We start from the raw sequence: 17,471 nt of genomic DNA, 5'->3' as shown, positions 1-17,471 counted from the left end.
GACATTTAATGAAGAACTTTGTCCTATATTTGTGGTTGGCAAAAATCGACACAGTCAAGACAGCAGCATCAGCATCACTTGCAAGAAGTCCCATCTATGAGCAACAGGTTATTAGCTGCTGAGCATTTCAAAGTTTTGATTCCCCACACCATCGAGCTCGGCTCTACTCCTGTTTCTTAGTTTCATTTTGTTTTCTGTTGGTTCCTTTCACTCAAGCAGGCATGAGTGTGAAGACTGAAAACAGCTACACATGTCACTGGTGGTCAGAGAAACTGTTTTTCAGTTTTCTATGAGACTGCAGAAGTGTCTCTTCTCTTCTTAAATCATTTGTAAACAACGTAAAAGAAGATAAAAGCCATGATATACAGTAACAAGAAGGCCCATTGTTTGCCATGTGCCATCACGGCTGTATTTCTTACTGCAAGAATAAAACATACAGATTCATTAACATACAGCTGCCCAAGCAAATTACAATAAAGTGCACTTTCTAAAGTAGTTTGGACTATGAAATGTAAATCAGTCCTGAGAGTTACTTGGATGGAAAACATGTAACAGATGAACACATTTCACAACCTTCTTGTTCTCTTACTTCTACGATCTTTTTTTATAAATACCTACACATACTCAAAAAAACGTTTTGTTTTAGTGTTGCAGCAAAAAAAGTAACTGACTACAGATGCAATGAAAGGTCTGGCTGTTGCATTTAATCGGTCCACGTATGCCTGCACATTGAACTGTATTACTTATCGTACAGAGTTTAGATTTTGCACTGTTCTGGATTTAATAAGGAATAATCAGACATCACATGTGATTAATGAGTCAAAGAAGAAAGAAAGAAAGAAAAGAGGAAAGCATTAAAAGACAAAGTAATAGAGTTTGACTTTCCCTGCCAACACACTGCTGATTAGAAGGGAGTGGTGTTTGAGTGTGTCCCTGACGGACTGATTCTATTTTAGGGAGTGATTAGCGCCCTCGCACCAAGCGAAATAAAACACATCACAGAGCTCGAGGCTACAGCAGCTTAATGCCACTGAGTCTTTAGTGAAAGAGAAATCCCGTCAATTTCAGGATTTGGAGAGAGAACAAAAGATACGGTAAAAATACTTAATTTATTAATATTTTGAGGGTGTTATATTTTCTTTACGTATAATATAATAAATGAAAACATTCAATCTAATGTGAGGAGGCTCTGGGACACTCCAGAAAAAAACCCCGTTGAAACTGCAGTACTGAATGAGGGATAGATGTATAAACTGTGATGACTACGTTCATACAAGCATTTGGATCAAATAAACAAATGCGGTTGTTGTTGAAGTAGAAAAAAATAATCTGTGGCAATCAAATATAAGGACGACATTGGACACACAATGATCAAAAGGTCAGACGACTCCCCATCAATCAGCGACACATCGTTTTAGCCCCTCCTCAGTCACTCACATGGCCTGAAATAATACGAACATAAAAATGAATAAATACATCGAATAAAACTTCTCCCCCCTTTGTCCCTCTTTTCTGCTCTTTTTTGTCTTTTGCCAAACCCACAGTCAATATAAAATTACCAAAGCCACAGAGCAAGAGGGTTTTAGGGAAAATCCACATTTTTAAAACATATGCATTTCCAGTTCCTCTTTTGTTCTGTTATTAAAAGCAGCATTTGCACCAATCACAGGCGATGCCTCCGTCCACTGCGCCTCAGGGGCCCACATACCTCCACACACTTCTACTATCTCTCACGCAAAACCCATCGCTCGGTGCAAACAACCAGACAGACACATCCTGACCAAATGTCACAACAATCAGTTTCTTACATTTTTCTTTTATTGCAGGAAGAGTTGACAATCAGGTCCAAGCAATATCTTTCACGACACACTGCTCATTTAAAAGCAAACGTATCAGTTTGAATTTGGCCAATATATAATGTTCAGGTTACACACTGTATGCAAAGTGCTAGTTGACAAGGACAGTAATTCACATATTTACAATTTCATATTTTTTTTACTTAATCTGAGGAGTTTGAACTAATAAAAATAGGAGACAGATCCAGATTTGTACAATAAGGGAAACTTCAAAGGTCCACACTCACTACATCGTACTGTTTGGTACAAAGGAACATTTGCTGCCCTGTTGGCACTGACATCATGCTTTTTATCTTTGAAGTCTGAAATACATGGACAAACTCTTCATCGAAACACTGTATAGCTTCAGCAGCGATGCGGTCACATTTACACGCCCAGCTTGCTTCCTGCTTGTTTGCATATTTGACAGTGTCCTCTGCAGGTGGGATCTGTCCAGTCTTTCTGCAGGAGGTGCCGGTGCACGTGTTTTCAGTGAGACGGTTCTGCCGAGTTTTGTTTCAGTGCCACGTTAAGACACATCCTTCCTCAAATATCTGATTAATACTCAGCTTGCTGGAGGAGATTAATCACTTTTATGGCTTTTATTTATCCTGATCGAGTCTGAAACATCAAGGAAGAGTGACATGGAGGCATCTGCTCCAGCAGTTAAGAACACCGGGGCTGCACTCCACATCTGCAGTAAAAAACACAAGTATTGCAGCTAAAATTGGTTTATTTTACTATTATTGTTCTAACATGGCTTTATATGGAGGCCAGATGCCATGATTAGCAGCTTTCTGTCCTGGTTCTTTTTACCCCGTAATTATCTTTTGATGTGGAACCCATTTTACACCACATGAGTCAACAGGCAAAGAGGACAAACGCTGCACTACTTGTGCTTTTGCCGGATATGGAGGAGTTTTTTGAATCCACCCCCCCCCAACCTCCCCTCCTCTGTCCGAAAAAGATCAAGAAGGGCCTCTTGTTCCAAAGATGTGGTCAAACTCGCTGAGGATGAGTTCCACCGCTTGGTTCTGGTAGACCATATTCACCGCCATGTTGCCGTTGTCCCGCTCTGGACGCATCAGGGTCGGCCCGAACACAATGCCGATGTTCTGGGTGGTCATTCGGTTGATGCCTGAATGCTCCAACACTCTGTAGAGAGATCAGACACAGAGCGTAAGAGACAGGTTTATCATCTAAAATATCTACAAGAAATTAAAAGAACCAAAATGGCTCTGGATCGCACACTCTGAATTGTTGCAGCTTGTGGAATTGAATTTCCAGTTGTGTTAGCAGGATGGTTCGAGGGATGACGGTGTCAGGCAGTCGGCTGCTTTGGGCCCAGATAGAAATATCTCAGCAAATGTTGCATGGCTTGACTAAAGTCTTTGCACAAACTTTAATGATCTTCAGATGATGTATTCTAAGTACTTTTTTTTTGTTGAAGTCCCCTAACGTTTCCTCAAGCCCCGCCACCATGAGGTTGACATTTGTGGTTTTTGAGTGAAATGTCTCAACAACTATTGGATGGATTGCCATGAAATTTGGTACACACATCCAGATCCCCCTAAGGATGCATTTTAATAACTTGTAATAACGAATGTTAGCATTCTGATGTGTTAAACTACGATTTGAATGTGGTAAACATTAAACCTGCGCAACATTGTCATTGTGAGCATGTTAGCATGCAGAGGTTAGCATTTCGTACAAAGCACCAGTCACAGAGAAGCTAGTGTGGCTGTAGACTTATTCTTGTTTGAATCTTTGGGACTGCAGGCACAGAGATGACTGCTAACTGTCCATTCAGCTTCATGCTTGCGGTCAGCATGTCGCATCTTTATACTTCTTACAAACTCAGGACAACAGCTAAAAGAATAAGCGTCCACCAGTGAGATCTTTTCTTTGCGTGTATGTTCGTGTCCATGTATCTGCATTATATAATCTAAATTTGTCCACATAAGAGTCTAAATCCACCGCCTGTATCCACCTATGTTGGTGTGTTTAAGTGTGTGTGTGTGTGTGTGTGTGAGAGAGAGATTGGGGGGGACGCAGGAATGGGTTTAAGCCACAGCATGAGGCATTCTTTCTAAAAATGCCATTCCCACCAAGCCACAAAAGCAGCCAGCAATTGCTCAAAACTTCCACATTAAAAAGAGAGGAGGAAGAGAGAGAGAGAGGGAGAGGGAAGAGAGAAAAGAGAGAGGTTCCAGTGGTGGCGGCGGTGGTGTTGGTATGCCTTCCAGCAGACGAACCACAAGGCTCCCATGGGACCTTCGAGGCAAGGAGGAGAGCGTGGGGGGACGGCGGAGGAAGGAGGAGGAGGGAGAAAAAAGGAGGAAGGGATGGAAAGAGGAGGAAGACGGGAGGAAGAGGAAAGGGAGACTACAAAAGAAGAGAAGGAAGAGAATGAAGAGGAAGTAAAAGAAACGAAGAGGAGGCGACAGGGTTGATTGAGCAGAGAGATAATAAATGAGAAACAGAGAGGGGGGGGGGAGGGGGAATGACAGCGGGGAGAAAATGAGAGAAAGACACAGAGTTGACATATTCATGGGGCCCACCACACCCTGGCACAAACATCGGCCTCAGAACACGAACGCTCACCCCCGAGTGGAAGGGAAAACCATAGGCGGTAAAAAACACACATTTTATGTACTGTAAAAGGAACTGGCTCACAGAACATGGTACACCATTCATCTTCCTCCAGCCTTTTCATCTTCACAGGGACCCAAACTTAACAACAGTGTGATCCTGGTACAGCACTGGCATACTTTGAGAGCTGTGGCCAAAGAATCTCTGACAGAGAAATGACTGAGAACGACAAGGAAACTACCCCCTCTTGTGGTCAAGATTTACAAAGAAAAGTAATGAGGAGGAGATTTTTTTTTCCTACAAGGGGCATCTGGTTCATTCCTTTGTGTTGAAATATCATAGAGGGAATATTCTGCATTATGGATTGTGCCAGTTTCAGGGCAGAGAGACGGCGGAGACACAGACAAATGCATGCGGTTTTATTGCCGCCCTCTCACCGTTTGAGATGGCAACACATGAACTGCAGCGTGTCATGGTTCGGAGGAGGCATGCTGAGCACCAGACACTTCAAACGATCCACTTTGTCCATGTAGTCGGACATCTCTGCAACACAGAGCAAGAGACGTGTCAGATCACAATAGATTTCATCATTTGCATTCCATTTCCTGAACCTAATTAGCATCGCAAACCTGATTTACATCTGGTGACTGATATCACATGTAAGCCATTAGCATCCACTATCTAATCTGGTAAAGCAACATGCAATTATCAACAATCACCGCCGTGGTTTGATGTGAAACTGTGAACTGTGCAACAAAAAAAAAAATCCCACGTAAAATACAAGATAAGGATAAGAAACAGGGAGTTCATACCCAGAATGCGTTTACATTTGTTATCATGTATTCCTAATATGCAACTTTTCTTATGGAAGCCAGATTATCTACAGTTTTAGGATAAGTAAAAGATACAACGATACATTGCTGTATCACAAAGGGTCATGCAAAATAATTGATGAAGAACGCAGTTAAAAGGAAAAGTTTGGTGCTTTTTTTTTTTTTTTTTACAGTCAAATCCCATGAAAAAATTAAAACAATGATCAATCAGTGAATTAAATATATTAACACGTGTTGTATGTAAACCTGATTTGGTTTATTCTTAAATAGAATAGACCAACATATTGTTGTTCAAAACTATTAAAAACATCATTGAGCTGTACTGGATGACATGCTCCTTTATTATGATGCCATAAATAGTCACCAGAGCATCAAATGTGTATTGAAAATAGTCCCCACACTTGTCTCTCTTAGAGTATCCTTTGCTTAAACCTACTTTCTCCGCTGTTTTAAGATTTATTTGGCCTTTAAAAAAAAACTGTGGCCTGTCGATAAAGGTAAAGTCTTGATGGACCGCCACCAACGAGAGATGAACTAACACTTCGTTGGTTTTAGTCATTTCATGGCATTTTTTGACAAGAGGAAAAATATAGAACAACACGTATGATTGGAGGATTATGGGAGAGGCGTGAAAAAAATGCAGCTAACGTGAGGATTTATACAGTGAGGATCACTTCATTTAAATTCAATACTGCCCAATAAATTTCAGTTTTGTCAGTATGTAATTATTCTTCTCTTGTGTCTGAACTCGAGCAATTTTCTTTTTGACAAGCACCATTTTATTTGACTGTGTCCATATGTCTTTCATGATATACGTGGCGTTGTGAAACATTTTCTAGAGGTGGAAAAGTGCTGTAAACACAGTATATTCTGTAATCACGAAAATGACTTTCACCACAGTTTGAGAAAGTGTGAACGAGCTCAAGTAAAGAGGGGAGTGAACTCTCTAACCCAAACTGTGCTGGTTCTGACTCACAAAAACCACATCAGTGTTGCGAGTATTCAAAATAAAAACACATCAGAGGAAAAAATAATAAGGTGAGATTTTATAGTATCATATGCGGGCGTCCTCGTGGCCCAGAGGTTTAAAAGATGGCGATCGTGTAATTACAACATTCCCACTTTGAGTCTGGCCTGGGACTTTCCTGCATTCTCTCTCTTTCCTGTCATTTCCTGTCCGCTGTCTACAACACAGAATCAAATAAAAGGCCCGATACAGAATGTTATTTTGAATTCATACAAACTTTGTAAACAGATAACCAAAAGGAGTGTTGTCATTTCTACCTTAGATGACTTGTCATTCTGTATGCAGTGACGCTCCACGTGAAGGGGGAAGGTATATTCAGTAAATATAAGGTTAACTGGGGCTGAAGATGGTCACTCACTGACTGTCTCCATGATGTCGGTGAAGAAGCCGAAGGGCACGAGGGGCTCAGGAAGTTCGCGAAAGAAAAGTTTCAAAGCTCCCGTGATGACATGAATGTCCTCCCATTCACTCTGGTCCAAATTCAGCTTCTCCTCTGAGAGACATAAAGGGAGGAGGAGGAGAAAGAGGAGAAGACAGACAGGGTTAGAGGAAGCAAACGGAAGGCCAGGCAATGTGGAAAAGAGAGACAAAGAAGTAGAGTTACAGTCACAGTATTGTTTAGCGAACAACAGCAACAGAGCAGAGTTTAAATTCATGTCAGTGCTGAGGCGTAAAATGAAGGCTTGTAGCTGCAAGAGGGAGATAGAAATGGTCTGTGAAAGTCAGAGAAGACACAAAAGCACAAACACATGTAAAGCACACATTTTCTTTAAGTCCAGGCCTGACCAATGCTTCTCAAATTGCATGATAAGAACCAAAGGGAAGAAAATAAAGAGCTTTAATTTGACCTCAGTGTCAAGAAGTTCAACATCTATGATACAAACAAGTATCTAAGGATGAGAAACATTAGTCAGTGAGATTAAAACACGACACAAACTGCAGCTGATCCTCCGTTTCGTCCACTTGGTGGCAGTCATGCACCGCGTGAGACGCCGCTGTACAACCTGCTGCGCGTTATTACATCAGAAAACTTAAAGCAGGAAAGCCTAAGGGACACACATACATTAAGCAAATGGCAGCACAACCAGCAAACTGTTTCGGTGCACGCCTCAGCTCTGCGTGTCAGTCTGTGTGTGGGGAGTTTTTGACATTGTTAAACACATATGGCACAAAAACATGCAGGCTGAGTAACACGGGAAAGCGTTTTATCCTCGTCAGTCTGAATCTACCTTGTACAAACTCCGCCGGGAACATGTAACGTCCGTCTGTCGTCACCGCTCGCTCTGCAAAAACCAACAGTTACTCAGCGGGCTTTCCTCGGCGTCCACTTTATAGAAAGGAAGTCATGTAGTGGGAGTGAGGCGATCAGGTTTCAAGCAGGTGTACAGTGAGTGTGTGTTGGGGTTACACAATGGCATAATCAGAATGAACAAAACAGCACCAGATGGCATTTATCTTGATTGTATGCAGCTGGAAAAAAAAGGGAATGGGCTACCACTTCTCTCCTCCCCCAACATTTTCCCCTCATTAATAAATGAATCAGCATTAATCATCTATATAGATCAGCTTTTCCCCTCCTCCCCTTCATGCTCACCGTGGTCCACCAGGAAGCGCAGTTTCTGAATCACTGCCAGGTTCCCTGACACTCTGTAGAGGCCGTCAGTGTCCAGTCCTGCAACACACCGCACAGAGCTGGGTCAGGTCCCTAGTGCATCTGAGCATCTATTAACACTTTAGAAGAAAAACTAAAAAAACTAAACGAACATTTATTCCATTATTTAAGTGTAACTTCATGAGAGTAAAGTCTAAAAATAAGTTCCTCAGATTTAAGGCAGTCAGAGCTGATATAATTGTTTTACTTTTCTGCACATAAATAATTTAGTGTGGCTGGGAAGTTTGTTTTGTTGCGTGCCCAAAAGCGTGTGAATAAAGTCAAGCAAAAGCACATTTTGGCACATTTAGACATCTAAAAAAAAGTTTTAAAAAGTACCGTTTTGCATGATCACATGACCCCCCCCCCCCCCCCTACTTCCTCACAACATTTCACAGCGTGATGTTTGATCAAGTGCTTTCAAAGTTCTGGTGTCACATTGAGTTTCTGCTTTCTCCTCACTGAACAACTCAGGCCCATTGATTATTAACATCTTCGTATGACGATGATCTATATTTTTTCTTTCAACAACAAATCCCATGAAGAGATCAACACCGTGGTCAAGTCAGAACAAGTCAGGCTTTTGTGATATATTGATTATTAATATCCACAGCTTCACAGGAGCCACCGACTGAGATGTAACGTCTCATGTTACTGCTATAAAACATACATCATTCATTCAGCCACATCTGACCCGGCATTGCTCATTCATTGGTCAAGTGAAGTTCATTTTATCTGTATCGGACGAATTTGTCTGCCAACGGTTTATCATTTAATAAGACCTAAATGATTACTCAATTAATCAAATAGTCCGTCTACAGAAAATACATCTGCAGCAATTTCAAAATAATGATTATTTCCAAGATAAAAACACAGAAACTTCAGGAAGAGTCAAAATCAACGGTCTTTCTTTCCTACTGCAATCATTATGTACGATATGAGAATCAGGTCCTCTCTTTTTCCGGAAACCACTTTGTCCTAAAAGTTTTTTCAGTCAGTCAACGCCTTGAATGTAAATGTCTCAATCTGAAACAATAAGACAAGCCCCTTGTGGTCAAAACATTGATTTTTGTTTTTTGTGAGGATTAAATATTTATTTGCAGCATTTTTTCTAAACAGTTTCCAAACAACTCCATTTTCTCTCATTTAGATCTTCTCTCCGGCTGGCAGCTGTCACGACTTCCTCTCTGTGCGTTTTTAGTTGCCTCTCTGTCAGCCAATCAAAAACATTTTTCAGTAAATGTTTGTCAAGTGATTTATGTCCCGGAGCTGAGCGGTAGGTGCACACGACTGCTGTCAAGTGACTGACGCTCAAAAACAGGATTGAGGAGTGTTTCCTCATGTGTCCCCTTTAAGTTGAGAATCCCACTAACAGGAGCCGGATGTGTGTTTGCAGTGTTCGTACCTCTCCTCTCCACAGCCTCAGTGCAAAGTTTGACGAAGCGAGGGACGGTGCTCTTCTCTCTCTCACAGAGCATCTCCAGGCGACAGCCAAACACCTGATCTGAAGGGTGATGGTGGACGGACACAAACACAGACACAGACTCACTTTATATGTCTGTTCATTAGGTTTTTTTCTGTGTCAAGACATGATGTAATAGCTACAAGCTCAAGTTGATCTAGAGATACATGTACTGTTCACTATGGAATGAAACCTCCATGTTCCCAGCAGTGATATAAGCTCACCCTCGATGATGCAATGCAACATGTACTGTAATATACATCCTATAGGGTGAAAAGAACTCATAGGCAGCCCTTCACTCCAGAGTATGCCAGTATTATAACATGTTATCTCTGTGATGTACTCGCTTGTAAAAATGACATTAAATTAGTCAGTTTAACCAGAACTTGTGGGTAGTAATCTTTTTTATAAATCCACCTCTATTTCCATTCTTCTGAGCAGCTTCTTCAAGTTCTAATAACGTGCAGAAAACCGTGTTGCGTCTCCTCGTGGACGTGGATGTAGTTGAGGTTACACATTATGTCAAAGCTTTAAGGGAGCTGTAGCTTTTCAGCGCTAACCAAATCATTGTTTTATCATTGTTAAAAAGATGAGGTGCTGGTTGCGTTGGGATCGCTGAACATGCGAATGCAGCATCCCCGGTTTGAGTCTGTGTGTGAACCTTTGCTGCATGAATTGCTTCCTCTGGTTCTGTCACCTCACTACTGCTCGCTATCACATAAATAAAATGAAAAAGATGCCAGAAAAAATACTTATTTTCAAAATATATAATAAGAACAAGTGTTATAAGAGAGCTCATGTATGTTACTTGAATATTTTACCTTCTTCCTTTTCTCCTGAAGTATTATTTTGCCATTTAGATCAATTATAATATTACTAATTATTTAAAGATGCTGCTTTGTCTAAAAGTCTTTTGGAAGTTGTTGCGGCTGAAGAATAATTATTTTAAGAGTTATTGTTGAAATAGTTATGAGAATAAGGAACAGCTATTCAAAAAATACTCATTATAGAGGAAGTGTTATAGAAGAAGTAAGTTCATGCACAGATCGGTGACAAATGATGAGAAAAAGGAAAAACCATCAAGTCATCACGGTGTAAACTTTACACCATGATGTAAACCATGAGTTCAGAGAACTCTGCTGAAGGGATGAACAACATCCTTAGAAAAAATATTCCCTCATTTGGTGCTGTCTGACACATCGGACCAACATCTTCCATAGGCGTTCAATTGGGTTGAGATTTGGTGAGTGTGAAGGCCATGATGCCATAATTCTGATATGACTTTCATAATCAAACCATTCAGTGACCACGGAATGGAAGCATCTGCATTCATTGTGTTTCTCCACTAATTTATTCAACTTTTTTCCTTTAGTTTGTTACGTATTTGCTTAGAGTATGAAAAAAAAAGACAAAGGAATGTTTCAGCTTTTAAGAAAGATCAATAAAAGATGTGATGGTTGGTGCGATCGTGGTTAAAGGCACTTATTGCAAGTCGCTTTGGATAAAAGCGTCGGATAAATAAATGTAATGAAATTGAAATGTTACAATAGTAACATACAATAGTGTTGTAATCAGCAGACAAGCAGTGTGAACAACTTTTTTGGAGAAGCTCTTACTAGATAGGTGAAGAGGATTGCGATGCATATTCACTAGGGGATGCGGCATCACTGCAGCATAAATTCTCAGATTTCCTGCCAGCCATCACAGCTGTGATGCAGCTCAGATAAACAGCAAAATATATTCAACTTCACAACAAAAGTCCAGTGCATAGCTTTAGCTGCAGAAGTGCTTAAAGTAATATTAAGGACACTTGCATTCAGTGTAAAACTCCAAAAGGAAATCTCACCTTTAATGAGCCCTTTCTCCTGCAGCGCCTGCAGAGGAGGTCTCTTTAGGATCAGCTTCTTCAGCCGGGTCTTCACTCTCTTCCTCTCCGTGTTCTCCAGGTTGGACGACGAGCGAGGGACTGCAGAGGGAGGAAAGGAGGAGGTGGAGGAGGAGGAGGAGGAAGAAATGGAGGAAGAGGAGGTCAGTGCGGGGCGTTGGGCTGCGGCAGGGCAGGAGAGCAGATGAGATGGGATGGTGGTGAGGATGAAAAGCGGGAGGGCTGGGCGACGGCGGAGGTGAGACAGGACCGACGGGGGGATTATTTGCCACGGGGGCCGCGTGAAAATATAAGTGGGCTGGATGGAGGAGAGGATGGAGGAGAGGATGGAGGGATGCAAGAAGCCTGTGTGGAAGTTCAGAAAAAGAAGAGTGATGATGATGGAGTGAGAGTAAACTGAGGTGGAGGGCCGGGGCCGATTATATGAGAAGAAAGGAAGTCGGAGTGGAGCGATGAGAGGCGTCGCGCGGTTACGACTTACGAGACGTTCTCCTGTCATCCTCGTCTCCGCTGTGTTCCAGCATCTCCACGCTGCCCGCTCGCCTCAGAGAGTACAGGAGGACATTGTCTAACGGGTTTTCGCGGTCCTGGAGAGCAGGCAGAGTGAAATACACTCATTGTGTTAAACTACGTCATGTCCAAACATTACACCACATGCTGTTTAAAAGCATCTGTTCAAAGTGGCACCTGAGAAGTCCAACAGAGAAACAGTTACACGCCAACATTAAAACCCAGTAGATAAAAAGAGAGCTGTGTAATCTCCCCAAGAAACCAAGATTATGCTTGAATTCAGAACTAATCTGAGACTTGATCTGGTTTTAGGCTGAGATTAAGAAGTCTACATCTGATCTAAAGAAAAATAAAGAAAAATAAAAACATAAAGAACCAGACAGGGAGGAGTTAAAGGATGTGAGTTTAAGGTAAAGTAAAAGGCAGCGGAGAACATAAACGTTACCACTAGAGAAGTGGTACATTGAAATTACAACTCTGTGTGTGCGTTGTGAGTCTCACCAGCCTGTCGATGACGTTCTGGATGGTGCTGTACCACTCTTTGATAAGAGAGTCCGTCTCTGACTGCAGCAGGAACTCGTTGCCCGTTACAGTCCTCAGCTACAAAACACACATTTACGAACCATAACGCCATGTGACGAACCGTCCGCAAGTATTGTTCTTGTTTCACACGTCTTATTCAATCAGTTTATCAGGTGTCATGTGTTAAACTCAATCATCTGACATTTCTTGTTTTTTAACATAGCACATCACTTTAAATGTCATCTGCCAGACTTCACTGGAAAATTAATTTTTTCAGCTTCCTCTTCCTCACTGTGTATTGGAGAGTGAACGGGTGAAAGAAGGCCCACTCTCACTTCCCTCACTGATAAGAGCCCTTTGGTTGACACAAATACTAGTCTATGTTTTACTACTTGTCTGCAATCACATCCTCCTCGCTGTACATCAGCTCACTGCAACAGTCTGAACAATTTCTGAAGAACATTTTTCGACCAGAATTTCTTCTCTTACCTTGAAGACGTTCTTCTTGCTGGACAGGTCTTTGGCCCAGTGCAGCTGTGCTCCTCTTAAATCCACACTGCTCTCAGGGCGACTGTTTCCTGGTTTCTGTTTTGCCAATAAACAGGTACGCACACACACACACAGACAAAAATCATGTATTGTTCTATTAGTTGGCTGAATCAACCTATATATGCTTCTAAAAATGGAGTTTTGGTGTTTTGTGGGCAACCACTTTTTGGCCCCTTTAACTGACCTCTTACATAATGGCCAACTTTCACACACACAACATCTGCAATAAGTTTTGAGTCCCCTGTTGAGTCGAACATTGTGTTATGTCACTGCGAATAAATTTGTGCAACATAGCGGACAGAAATATCTATATGTTCTGGGTTTGTCAAAAGCTACCGATCTGACCGGAGTCAGCTGGCTTCAAAACTTACTTCACAATGTTTAAAATTAAAATTCACCATGCAGAAAAAAAAAAATCCCATCTGCACTTAGAAAATGACAAATTTATGTTTTCGCAAAGACAATACCTGGACTAAAGGCATTAAACACAGAGTTTGTGTTAGCTATTACCCAGCTGGAAGGTGTCTGTGATTTAGGATCTTTGAAGAAAACCAGACTGTTTCCGACCAACACCACCCAGGAGGGACTCCAATTTTTCCTGCAACCCAACAAACAAATGTATACTTGTCAGATGGGATTCATCCCAGCGAATCATACTCGCTATTAATTTATTCAAACACCATATCTACACAAAGAGACGCAATCTAATTCAACTTGTTTTGTCTTTAATGGGAGCAGCCACAGAGACACCTCACCTCAGTTTCCGGCCTCCTTCTGCAATCTTTGTCTTGTTCAAGAGGCCGGCTTTCTCCAACTCCTGAGAACACATTAAAAGGGTTTAATAAAGCACAATCTGCAAAAATTGAAGCAGTAATATTTATTCTGTCACACTAATGCTATCGCTCAGGGTAGGCATGAAAGGCTTGAATAATGAAATGTTAACAGTAAAGTACAGCAGAGGGCTTTTCCTCTGTGTAATACACTGCATCCTGAGCGAACCCATTTAGCTTGAATGTTGCATCATTCAAAAAATAGCGGGAGGGGAGCTGCTCTAAAAATCTCCCACTGCGGTATGGCCCTGTTTAAGGTGTAAGAGAGGAGAATTAACACCAACTATGAAGTCATACGTGTTGAGCACAGCATATAAAGACAGTGAGGAACAAACTGAGGAATAGCAAGGGTTTTAAAGATAGAACAGAGAAAGGAAAAAAAGCTAGTGGTATCTAATTTATTTTATCTTAATAGGATATGAGATATGCATTGCTGAGAGTTAGTTTATTTGCTGTGCTCAAAGAATTAAAAAATTACATTTGAAAAAGTATTTTTCCAGATACAATTACCTGAATTAATCCAAAGACCTCGCTGTGGACAGTTCTCTATTATTTTAACTTATTGTTCCCAATTAAATCTTTTACCAGCGATGTCTGTGGATCATACTGGGTTACTGGGGCGACAGCATGACAGCCAAATTCATTAAAGTGATGGTTGTATAATTGATTTTTACCCGGGATTCATATAAAAAGGAGAATTCAAAACATTTCAGTTTGAAGTTTAATTTGAAATTTTTTTTAAATTGTGTTAGTTTAAAAGATAAGAATGCATGGATGCTAAAAGGCATCTTGTGCAGAAAGCTGTCTATTTCTACACAATATTAAAAATCAAATCAACAGAAGACATTCATTTCAAAGTAAAAGTAAAAGGCAGTGTTTTCTCACCGGTGTGCAACCATCGCTGTCTGGAGAGCTCTCAGGAGACGGAGGCTCCACGACGATGTTGGTCACATTACAGGAGTAATCTCTGCACTGCTGGACCAGCTGAAAGACAGTAAGTGGGCGACATCAGTGCCGTTCATTTGTCTGTATGTGTATTTGTGCATATGTACAGTGTTTTGCATGAAAAGTGTTAAAAGTGTATCTGCAATTCCTCTTCCCTCTGCATGTCTGTGAATACTGTACACAGTTTGTGGCCCCGTGTGTATGTGCTCTGGAGGTGAGTACCTTGCCGTTCTCAGGCAGGATCATAGATTGAGAGTGGCTGAGCTGCTGCTTGACATCATGCAGGGCGGCAGAGTTATGGTGCTGGGCATCGGCGTGGCTGAACGCCATTGTGCTTAGGGTTTCAGAGGAGGTGGCGCGCTGCATGCTCTTTAGGGTTAAAGGTCGGGGTCAGTGTTTGGGTGAGTGGTGAACAAGGGAAAGGGCAATCACTATACAATTAAATTCACAAATAAGCAACAGAAAGGTCAGGGCCTTTTCAAAGGTTAAGCATGCAGTTTCTTCCCTATTTTCTTATATGAGCTACTGGTGACACATTTACTATCAATTTATTTTGCAGTTACAATCATGCAAACAAGCATGCAAAACATGTAACATTATCAAGGAAGACATGAACTCTTTAGATTTATATTCTGTGAAGTGAAGCACCAGACACCCTGTTTACCTTAATAGTATAACAGTCAACAGTGTAAAGTCAATTCTAACACCACAAGGAGTAATTAGTTCCCATCTGCTGTTTCAATTTTCATCCCATGTTGTACCTAAGATGAGGACCTTTACTCCCCAGTGGGACTTTTTTACTTATTGGTTAATTTTGCTCCAGTGGATGTATTGATGTTAGCTTTGTTGCTCTGACTAACGGACAGCAGTGTCAATGAGCTCGTAAAATAATCAATAAATGTGCCACAGTCAGGGCACTGGATGCCGGCTTGCAAATCATACTTAGATGGGTTCTAAGGTCACCTAACCTCACACTGCCATTATGAAATCTTCTGCCACGTCAGACTAAACAATCCCTCGTTGGGAAAGAACAACAACGCAACTGCATCATTACTTCATTTACATGTATGAACTGCAAATATGAACTGAAGCATTCTGGCACTCTGAGAAAAAACACTGACCGTAAGCATGACTGCATATTTTACACTTCCTTGAGAACTTTAAATTGTTTTTGCTTCACTTCACAGGAGGAGCGGGGAGGCAGATGTTTGTAGGTGCGTCTCTACTTTACATGCAAAATATGTATGCTTACGATCCCGTGCGTACAGATACTAGTGTGCATGGTTCAACTTAAACTTTTCATGCAGCAGCAGCCATAATTAAGTACCTATCCCAATCCCTGTAACCTAGTTTCAACAATCAGACTAAATATCCATCCTAATGTTTGCCGTCTTTTCATGCAAGCAGGATTAGCACTAAGAGCCAAATCTTCTCCTTTGCTAAGAGGAGGCCTTTAACAGGGCTTACGCCAAGCGCACCCACACCCCACTGTGATGCAACATGTTGCAGTTAAGAACTGCTTGGGTAACAGACTTTCTTTTAACACCATGAGTTGCTATTTCACCACCTTAATATGCATAAATGCTGATTTCTGAGAATCTAAAGAGCATAGCTGGCATTACTTTAATGTATTCTACAGTAATACAGTGGAGATGCAGTTTTTGCAAATGTAACGACTCGGGTTCATTGATTTTCATGAGGAAACTACCCTCCATCAAAAACCCTTGAAGCGCTTATAAAACACTGAGGATTACCCTCCCAGTCAGGAATGCAAAAAGAATAACAAGGAAAGAGTTTTCAGTTTTAGAAGAAAGAAAGAAGAATGGGCAGTCTATGTTATCAGATTGTATACAGACATTCCGGTAAGGCTTCTGGTGCTGGATCTGCAAACTTAACATGTAGCAGGACTTTTTATTACTCAGTGACATAGTCAAGGTGGCAGACTACGCCACCAGAACGGTATGGTGTCCTGCTTTGTTAAGCAAATGCATCCTGTTGTGTAGGACGAACATGTAAAACTATAAGGGCTCTTATCTTTTACTTTACTCTTTGAAGGGTGTTTTTTTTTTACAAGGTGAATCTCAAGGTGAATGGCATTAGCCCTCTGGCGATAAAATAGTGCGGCAGGAAAAGACGGGTTTCACCTGTTTCATCTGCCAGCCACTGCCAGTGTTCCTCTGGTGGGACCCGAAGAGGAAATCAGGTGACAGCTAAAGACAAAGACAGAGAGACAGGAAGACAAAGACGGGAAAATCAGATGATCAGTTGCTATTTATATTTCATTTTAATTTGAAACACAACTCCATTTTCTGTATAATAAATCTAGGAATATTTCATCTTCAGGCTTTCTGGACTTGTAATTATTTGTGCAGCAAAAGATTGGCAACACACAGGTCAAGTTCACACCTATGTGTAAAAAACAGGATGCTGTGTTCAGTTAAGATAAGTCATGAAGCCCGGGCTAACGATCACACCAACACCGAAACTACACTTCCTGCCAGCTAAAAAAGCTCCTTAATTCGCCACCACAGCACACACACACACATATGCACGTACACACTCATGCTCGTATTCAACTGCAGTTAATGAGAGGCAGTTGCTGCCGTTGCTCAGTAAGACTGAAACACACACTGCATGGTGCTGCTTTGACTCAGGCATGCCGGTATTTAGTTATTGAACTGGATCCCACACGTCCACACAAATAACGTGTTGTGAGAATGACAAAGTCAGTAGCAACACCGCTGACAGATGAGCAGCCAAATCAGTAAACTATATCAACATCAAAACCACATGAAACATATTCAGCTCCATATTCAAAGCTGGGACATTA

The 17,471-nt window shown here is 41.3% G+C and overlaps 1 protein-coding gene across 3 annotated transcripts in view; it reads right to left on the bottom strand.

Moving 5' to 3' along the window:
- Window positions 1–1,796: 1,796 nt before the first annotated feature.
- Window positions 1,797–17,471, bottom strand: part of arhgap9 (Rho GTPase activating protein 9) — a 41,808-nt gene continuing 26,133 nt past the window's right edge. For 2 of the 3 annotated variants that reach the window (XM_076110520.1, XM_076110521.1), the window contains exons 8-22: window positions 16,786–16,851; window positions 14,864–15,010; window positions 14,582–14,680; window positions 13,622–13,683; window positions 13,377–13,464; window positions 12,807–12,902; window positions 12,297–12,395; window positions 11,767–11,872; window positions 11,247–11,366; window positions 9,344–9,442; window positions 7,882–7,959; window positions 7,517–7,570; window positions 6,646–6,780; window positions 4,865–4,970; window positions 1,797–2,990 (exon numbers count right to left, since the gene is read on the bottom strand). In XM_076110520.1, coding sequence (XP_075966635.1) covers window positions 2,804–2,990; window positions 4,865–4,970; window positions 6,646–6,780; window positions 7,517–7,570; window positions 7,882–7,959; window positions 9,344–9,442; window positions 11,247–11,366; window positions 11,767–11,872; window positions 12,297–12,395; window positions 12,807–12,902; window positions 13,377–13,464; window positions 13,622–13,683; window positions 14,582–14,680; window positions 14,864–15,010; window positions 16,786–16,851 — 1,542 coding nt within the window. In that variant the 3' untranslated portion in view covers window positions 1,797–2,803. The remainder of the gene's footprint in view (window positions 2,991–4,864; window positions 4,971–6,645; window positions 6,781–7,516; window positions 7,571–7,881; window positions 7,960–9,343; window positions 9,443–11,246; window positions 11,367–11,766; window positions 11,873–12,296; window positions 12,396–12,806; window positions 12,903–13,376; window positions 13,465–13,621; window positions 13,684–14,581; window positions 14,681–14,863; window positions 15,011–16,785; window positions 16,852–17,471) is intronic. The other variant, XM_076110522.1, reaches the window with a different exon arrangement.

Source organism: Anarhichas minor, unplaced genomic scaffold (genome assembly GCF_050575085.1).
Source record: "Anarhichas minor isolate MPS153535 unplaced genomic scaffold, ASM5057508v1 ptg000043l, whole genome shotgun sequence".
Taxonomy (NCBI): Eukaryota; Metazoa; Chordata; class Actinopteri; order Perciformes; family Anarhichadidae; genus Anarhichas; species Anarhichas minor.
Note: the sequence above shows the minus strand (reverse complement) of the source record. Positions and strands in the feature narration are given on the sequence as shown.